The sequence below is a fragment of the Mus caroli genome, chromosome 11 (genome assembly GCF_900094665.2).
Source record: "Mus caroli chromosome 11, CAROLI_EIJ_v1.1, whole genome shotgun sequence".
Taxonomy (NCBI): domain Eukaryota; kingdom Metazoa; phylum Chordata; class Mammalia; order Rodentia; family Muridae; genus Mus; species Mus caroli.
Genome location: NC_034580.1, coordinates 71,604,540 through 71,613,262, shown reverse-complemented (window position 1 = coordinate 71,613,262; position 8,723 = coordinate 71,604,540). Strand labels below are relative to the sequence as shown.

General features: G+C 48.8%; 1 protein-coding gene across 1 annotated transcript; it reads right to left on the bottom strand.

Annotated features, from left to right (window-relative positions):
• Positions 1-3,829: 3,829 nt before the first annotated feature.
• Bhlha9 (basic helix-loop-helix family member a9) lies at positions 3,830-5,028 on the bottom strand. Its single transcript, XM_021178501.1, has one exon. It carries the CDS (start codon positions 4,954-4,956, stop codon positions 4,261-4,263), a length of 696 nt encoding a protein of 231 aa, XP_021034160.1. The 5' UTR covers positions 4,957-5,028; the 3' UTR covers positions 3,830-4,260.
• Between the last annotated feature and the right edge of the window lie 3,695 nt (positions 5,029-8,723).

Below are 8,723 nucleotides of genomic sequence, written 5' to 3'. Positions count from 1 at the left end.
AGAAGAAGAAGAAGAAGAAGAAGAAAGAAAGAAAGAAAGAAAGAAAGAAAGAAAGAAAGAAAGAAAGAAAGAAAGAAAGAAAGAAAGAAAGAAAAAAGAAAAGAAAAAAAAGAGTCAAGCCGCTCCCAGACAGGTCTGGGCAGTAGCAGGAGCCTAAATGGCCTCGGATTGGGGGAATCACCAAGTCAGATTGCCTAATGTAAAATTCTGGGTCAGTAGTGTCACCTAGTGGATGGCCGTGGTAGGAGCATGACCACAGAAGTAGATGTCTTGGGCTTCCCACAAATCCAAAGGAGTCCAACTTGACCAGTGGTACAGCATGCTGGTCCACTATGCTGCAGTCCCAGAGAGGGTCCCATCCGGGCTGTACACAGAGCCTCAAGGTGGACTTAGCCTAACAGTTGTGTGTGTGTGTGTGTGTGTGTGTGTGTGTGTGTGTGTGTGTGTGTGTAAAGGCCAGACATTGATATTGAGTATCTTCCCCAATCAATCTCAACTTTATTTATCAGTGTGCATTGCTGATTTACATGAGTGCTGGGCTCAGATCCCCCAATAATCATTAACTAAGGCATCTCCCCAGCTTCTAATACATGGTGGGTTTCTTCTCTACCCACCCCCTTTATTCTTAGAATTATTTTATTACACTTATTTATTTTGTTGGGGTAGGGGTACATGTATGTGCCACAACTGTGTGGAGGTCCGAACATCTTGCAGGATTTGGTCGTCTTCTTCCACTACGGAGGCTTCAGAGAGCAAACTCAGGTTGTCAGTTTGGCATCATGTGACTTTTATCTACTGAGCCACCACCCCCAACCCTTATCAATTTTTTTTGTTTTAAATTACTCCACATAAAAATTTGAGTTTTAAAATTTTAATATGAAGATATTGGAACCCAAAGAACTTTGAACTCTTTCACGAGCTCCATGTTCACACAGCCCAGCCTTACTGGGGATGGAGTGTTGAGCCCTGCCCCGGGTGGACCAGAGATTGCGGAGCCCTCCAGCGCTGCCGTGAGGATGCTAGGAGTACTGTAACATTTTAATTATGTCATTAGAAGCTAGCCTTTGACAGGCTTGGTGATCTCTGAGGCAGGAGGATGGTGGGTTTCTGGGCATCTTGGGCTATACAAGCAGGTGCTATCAAAAACCATTTAAAAAGTGGACATGGTGCTGTGGGCTTTTAATCCCAGCCCTCTGGAGGCAGAGGGAGGTGGAGCTCTGTAAGTTCAAGGCCAACCTCGTCTACAAACCAAATTCCAGGCCAGCCAGGACTACATAGTGAGGTGCATTCTCAAAACAAACAAACAAACAAAACAAATCTAATGGGCTGGAGAAGTGGCTCAGCAGTTAAGAACACTTGTTGCTCTTGTGCATATGGGGATTCAGGGGATCTTCTGACCTCTGTAGACACCAAACACAGATTCAGTGCACATACATGCATGTAGGCAAAACACTCATACAAAAAATGAATAAATTAAAAAAATAAAAACAAAATATAAGTGGGCTGGGAAACACGTGCGGCTCCTGCAGAGGTCACCAGAACTCAGTTCCCAGCACCCGTGTTAGGTGGCTCTCAGCCACACTTAACTCCAGCTGCAGGGCATTTAGCACTCTGTTCTGGATTCTGAGAGTCCCTGCACTCACATGCTCATACCTGCCTCATACACACACATAATTAAAACCTTTGCAAAAATACAGGCAAAAATTTAAAAAGACCACTACTTCTACTGATACTATTATTAATAATTATATAAAAAATTTTAAATCTCCTCAGGAGTCTTTTTGAATGATGTTTTTACTAATCTTGCATAAATAACGAGTTTCTTTGTGCATTTTTTATATCTTTTGGACACTGCAGCACTAATATGCATTTACTTTCTTCTTTTTTTTTTGATATGTTTAGACAAATCCATTTGACTTTAGTTGATAATCTCCATCTCTTTAATAGCCTCAAATTTATCTTTCTTTTGCAGGAATCACTCATCTGGGGGGGGGGATATGATTTGGGGAAGCTTTTTTTCCTCTCAAAACTTATGCAAGATTTGTAGAAAACTTTTGTAGAAATACTATATAGGCACATAATTGAGCTCCCTAAAGCATCGGGGAGAGGAGGAAGCTCCTTTTAGGTTGTTACATCCATGAACACACACACACACACACACACACTCACATACACACACTCACACTCTCTCTCTCTCTCTCACACACACACACACACACTCATACAGCCATACATCTACATAAGTGCCAAAGTACATATAATATGTATGTGCCAAAAGACCTCACGATAGCCAAATACATATTATCATGGCAACACTCAAACACAGAGTCCTGATAAAGGCATTAAAGGAACCAAGTTACAGACTCCATGGCTTCTAAACACTTCTCGTACAGTCTCTTAAAGCAGATTCCTGAGCAGACTGACTAAATGGCGTTCAGAGAGTGCTTTCGGAGGAGCTGAACACTCTGCCAAGTGCTTTAAATGTGTGTCCCATTGCACAGCAGCTTGTGATGTAACAACTGACAGGAGCCCATTATACAGAAAAGAACACAAAGGCTCAAAGAGGTTAGCCGATTTGCTTAAGGTCACTCAACTGCTAAGCCAGAAGGCAGTCCTATCTAATTCAACTCCCTCCTGTGCTGCAGATCCTAATTCGACCCACAGGGGGGGCGCCATCGCTTTCCTCAGGTAAAGAATGTGATTGGGTGAGAAAAACATTACTATCTTAGAATTTAGAAAAATAAGATTTGCTAGTTATTTCTTGTATTTCCAGAGAAAAGATCCCTGAAGGTAAAGACAAGGGTGAAGCACTGCCTCGACTCCCTAAACATAAAATTGGAGTATTAAAGTTAATTTATAAACAATTGCCGGAATGATCTCAGCTGCCCTGAGGTGGTGTCATTAGCCAATGAGAAATGAAGTGGCGGGAGGGAGGTCGCATCTCAGGCAGACCCAGGTTCTCTCCAGGGTCCTTCTCTCCTCTCCAGCGTCCATCCTCTTAGGCTCAGGACCAAAGCTAGCTAGAGTCTCACATTTGGCTCCTGTCTAGACCCAGAGTGGATGCCGTTCTGTGGGCTGTTTCACAGCACTGACTGTGAAAACAGACAGGAGCCTTAAGGCTGTGACTGTGGACCGGGTGTCAGCGAGCAAATGGCTTTAATTGTGGCCTTGAGCTTCATCTGCTCTATGCTGAGAAACCCTTACTCTCCCCAGCGTCTGTGCCTGTGGTGTCTCTCCAGCCTCCATTCAGGGGTGGCAACACCCAGCAAACACTGCCTCCAGCGTTAGCACCCCAGCAGGAGCCCATCCTAAATGCTCCATCATTCTCAGGGAAGAATTCCATCTGGCGCCTCCCTTGGCCTTGGCTTAAAACCATACCTCGCCAGGCTTGGTGGCACAGGCCTTTAGTCCCAGCACTCCGGACGCAGAGGCAGGCGGATTTCTGAGTTCGAGGCCAGCCTGGTCTACAGAGTGAGTTCCAGGACATCCAGGGCTATCGAAAAACAAAAACAAAACAAAATATCTCAAAATTTCTCCTCTATTTCTAGTTTACCTCTCTACCAGAAACCTTGGCGGTCAATTGGCTGAGAGCACTCTCCCGACTTTCATCCTTGGCCCTGTCCTCCACTTTGCTCCCTGCAGCCCTCCAATGCCTCCATTAGTGTCACCAGCACACAGAAGAGTGTCTAGCCATTGCTGCTATATACCAGTGATCCAGTGCCTACCTGGGGGCTGTAGACCCTATTCATCCTTCCAAGATAATCCCCCGTGTCTGAGGCTTTTCTGTCATATTAGGACACTAAACTCATTGGAGTCCTGATAGCAGACGGAGAAGACATGTTTCCTTTTTATTTGGTCATTTTCTGGGCCTCTCTCAGTTCAGCAGCAGCCCAAACCGGGGAAGAGGACCACAGCATATGCCCTCAGAACATAGCAGCTGCCTACCCACACAGTCCCACAAGTCCCACTTTCCAAACGCGGCAAGGGAAAAAGAGGGCTCAGAAGCAAAGGAAAGCAAAGGCCACTTTCCAGGAACAAGGGCTTGACCAAGTCCAAACCTAAAATCTCCCTTCTTTTTCACCACCCCAGGCTGGGATGTGGGAAGGCTGCCCTGAGCCCGGTAGTTCCTTCCCATGGTAAGACATCCTCCTTTGCCACGCAAGTCACAACCCCATTCAATTTTGCTCTGTCCAGGATGACTTCTGCCATCTTCTCTTTTGCAGTCACTCGGCCAAGCCGGCTTCCCTCTGGGTGGCACGATCAAGAGTGCTGGTAGCCCAGCCCAGAACCCCACCGCCACGAAACCGGTCGAACAGGGGGAGCCCCAGGACATTGGCGCCAGTTTCCCCCGGAGATTTGGGCCAAATTGGGCACTTCGGCCATCACCCTAGGCCGCCCCAAGTGCGAGTGCGGGGAGCAAGAAGCGCAGCGCGGTGTAGGCGGCACTAAGGGGCTGGCGATGTCCCTGCGCGTTAGGCTAGGCGCTGTAGGAGACGGCGCAGACCGCGGAACACTAAAGCTGGAATTCCCCGTGCTCGAGCCTTGGGCAGCCTGGCCGTGACACTCCAGGTGTCCGCAGGGCCAGCGGGGCGCCGGGCTAGCGCGCAGGACCAAGGAGAGCGCAGTGATGCGGTGGATGGCCCTGCGCAGCGTAGCGATCTTGGAGAGCCTCTTGCCTCCGAGGTCATGCTGCAGCGCCCGGCGGAGCGCGTTGAACGCCTCGTTGTAATCCAGGATGCGCTTGCGCTCCCGCACGTTAGCCGCCATGCGCCGAGCCTTGGACCGTGCGGGCCGCTCGCGCTTTCTGCCAGCTGCCTCTTCTGCCTCGTCCAAGCTGCTGCTCCTCAGCACCCCAAAATTCCTGCCAGCCTCCGGGCAGGAGCGCCCCAAGTCCTCCACAAAATCCTCAGCCCGGTTCAGGCCCCTGAGGCCTAGTCCTGGCGTGCCTCGGAGCATGCCTATGTCCTGGTCCCGCAACTTCAGCTATTTGGGTCCAAAAGGCTGCTGGTCCACTGACTGATGGCTCTTGCTGGCTGGACACTCTCTGGACAGGTCCTCTCTAGCTGGGCTTTATGGCACCACGTGGCTCCCCGCCCTCCCAGTCCATCCATCTCCCTCCTCCTGCTTTATTACCTGCCCCCAGGTGAGATGGTGAGGGAGGACCTGAGAGGAAGGAAGCAAGCAAGGAAGGAAGCGTGCAGATTCTTGTACACAGGACCAGCTGGGCAGCCTGGCCACGCCCTGGGCAACGCTCCAGTTGTCACAGGGAACATACTTGCTGTGCTGCACGGACCCTCTCGGGCAACCGGGTTCTGTCTCCCCTACTCCTGACCCCAGGTAGAATGCCACATTAGATTCTTGGCAAGAGCAGATAGGGTTGCAGAAGGATAGCAACGGTGGATTGAGTGAGTTTTAAAAACCTTGAGGGCCCGAGAGATGTCTCACCGACTAAGAGCACCTACTGCTGAGCTCCATCCTGAGCGCCATCTGTGAGCAGCCAGAGTTGACACTAAGGTACAGCATGGCCATCCGTCGCAGAAGAATCCAGAAAGGGGGAGCAGATCTGAGGCAGCCAACCCTGCTGTGCTACAAGAAACCTTTCAGCTACAACCGTGAGGCTCGTCTGGATTCTGGGTTGGTGTTTGGATTAAGCCCAGCATTCCCCCTACTTTTGGGGGGGGGGCTTCCCCTTCTTCAGGCAGAGCTGGGCTGAGTGAGAAGCAAAGAGTGATGAGGACTTTTATGTCTGGCTTCCCTTGGGAGCAACTCTGAATGTCCAGGGCCTTTAAGCAGCCCTGTCCCTCTACAGAGTAAGGTCAGGTTAGGGATTCCGGAAGGGCATGCTCTCCATCGCTGTCACTGAGGACCGGAATTTTAAACAAGATCAAAAAGGGGGAAAGAAAGAGAGGAAAAAGATGGAAGGAGGGAAAGAAGGAAGGAAGAAAGACAGACTCCCCCATGGAATTTCAGGTATGCATTCATGATTTATCAGGAGCAATATAAGATTAAGTTCAACCTCATTCCCAGCCACATTCCAAATGCTGTGGCACCAGCCAGGATGGGCACACAGGTCACACACATATTACCAATGACCTCATTGCTTCAAGCTGAGTTTTCCTGCAGAGGGAAAGAACGGGGCACTGGGAAACCAACTGCCTGCATTCACTGATGAAATAACCTAAAGGCTGTATTTATCAGGACGGATTCCTCCAACAAAGTTCAACATATGTGGAACAGAAAACAGCTAAGCCCAGCGTGTTGGCACACACCTGTAATCCCAGCACTTGGGAGGCAGAGGCCAGCCTCAGCTACATAATAGTTTGAGGTCAGCCTGGGCTATTGGAGACCTCACCTCAAAACCAAAACAGAACAAAAAGTTTAAAAAGTAGCTAGAAACTAGGCACAGTAGCACCTGCCTGTCATCCCAGCACTCTGGAAGGCTGAGCCAAGAAGCTCATGAGTTTGAGGCCAGTGTGGACTGCTTATGGAGAGAGACCTTGTTTTAGAAGAGGCAGGAGAGGGTGGGAGTGTAGCTCAGAGTAAGTGTCTACCCATAAAGCCCCACATTCCAAGCCTAGCACTACAAACAAAAACAAGCAAGCAAAGAGGAAATGAGCTAGAACCAATATTCCCAGTGTCTGAGCGCTATCACCTACATCAGGCCCAAGCAATAGGATACCAGTTTAGATGAACCTCAGAATGGAAAACAGGGCAGGCCAAAGCCTAGGCATTGGGTGCCTGAGTGTCACATTCCATATCCCATGGCTACTCTGCCATGTCTTTTAGCTTGTTGAAGTCATGGTAGACTGTTGAGTCATTGCCCTGTCCATCTAGGAGGACACTGGGACTCAGGGCCTTACCCAGCCTCTAAGAAAAGCCTAGCTCCAGGGTGGGACACCTGAGCTGTTTGGTACGGAAGGAAGCTTGGTGGTGGGAGGGCTCTTCCTCCTGTCCACTCCAGCCAGCAGCTCCTTACTGAGGAAATCCGTGTCAGCCACCTCATCCACACACCTCTGTTTCTTCTGTTTTATGTAGAAGATGCCTTCTCTGTGAGAGTTTAGACTGGGGGCTGGTGAGATGGTTTCATTCCCTAAAGTCCCTGCTGTACAAACAGGAAGACCCGTTCAGCTCCTCAGTACCCACATAAAAGCTGGGCTTAGCATCTGTAGAATCCCAGAACTAGGTAGATGGAAACAGGTGGGCCCTGGGAACTCCCTGGTAAGCCAGCCTAGCTATACTGATGAGCTCAGTGAGAGATCCTATCTCAAAGTTAAAAGGTGGAGAGCAACTGAGAAAACCACAGTGTTAAATTGGGATGGATGGAGGTGACACAGAAATAAAAGAGAGCAGACAGCTGGGCATCTCCAGGAGCAGAATTGTTCTTTTCATCACAACAGCTAAAGGGCCATGGTTGCCTCCTCCAGAGTAGAGACTATTTGCATAAGGCACACAGAGTTTGGGGGTTGGGGAGTAGGGTAGAAAGGGATTGGATGAAAGATTCCATCTACAGAGCAGTTTCCCTGCAGTCTCAAAGTAGTAGGCACCCACAACAGCTGCACATGCCATTAATCCCAACACTTGGAAGGCAGAGGCAGAGCTCTGTGAGTTCAAGGCCAGCCTGGTCTACCTAGAGAATTTCAGGACAGCCAGGACTACCTAGAGAAACTCTAGCTCAAAACAAACAAAAACAGGACGGACAATGGTCTGTGGGTCCTCTTTGGAACCTAACAGCTCACAGGTGTTATGAATCAAGTCAGCCCTTCCTGTCCTGAGCTTCTCAGTCCACCTGGACTTTCAGGTCCTTAACCCTTCATGCCTGGTGTCACACACACCCCAATCTCTGCTTATATGCACATACATGTGTGCACTTGCCCTCACACATACATATACTATACATAGGCACACCAAAGAGAGAGAGAGAGAGAGAGAGAGAGAGAGAGAGAGAGAGAGAGAGAGAGGCAGAGGCAGAGACAGAGACAGAGACAGAGTACAGACAGAACTATGTTCCTTGTCAGGCCAAGTGTGAAGCCAAATAAAATGTAGAACCCTTGTTCAAAGTATTAAGGATTTGGAGGTGGAGACAGACAGCTTTTCACTGAACCCTGATGTCTGGAAACACTGTACAGTTCCCAGACCCATGAGGGTACCAAGGAGCTCAAGCTCTGGGTAGAAATTCATCTGGATATGTAACAAGACCTTCACTGCAGTCAAAGATGGGCAAGCCCTGCACTTCCCATCACTGTGGACTGATGGAGAAGACCTAGCCAAGCTGTGCTTCCTCCTCCTCCATCTCCCGGGAGCTTCCAGGAAGCAGAGGGGAAGGTGCCAGTGGGTGATAAATAAGCTTAAATTGCTTCTGACGCCTTCCTTTCCTCCAGTGACTCAGCATTTTAAAACTCATACTCCACTGTGGACACCATGCAGCCTAGTAATAATTAATCATAAAAATAATAATCTTAATAGTATTGATACTGACTTCTGCGAAGTGTTTATTGTAGCCAAGGCATCGGACTAAGTGCTCTTAAGCATACATTATCTTAGCCTCACAACAATCTTATATGGAAGGCCTATTATTATAGTACCCATTTTACAGACTGCAAACTGAGACTCTTGAGAGTCAGGGAACTTATGCCAAGCCAGTTCCAACACTCACCTTCTGAGCAGGGGCTGCAATCTCAGCTTGTGAGCATTTGTTTCAGTAAGTCCCCAGTGACCACCTGTAG

Bases quoted from the DNA above. Each gene is read 5' to 3' on its own strand.
- Bhlha9 (XM_021178501.1), bottom strand. From the start codon at position 4,956: ATGCTCCGAGGCACGCCAGGACTAGGCCTCAGGGGCCTGAACCGGGCT.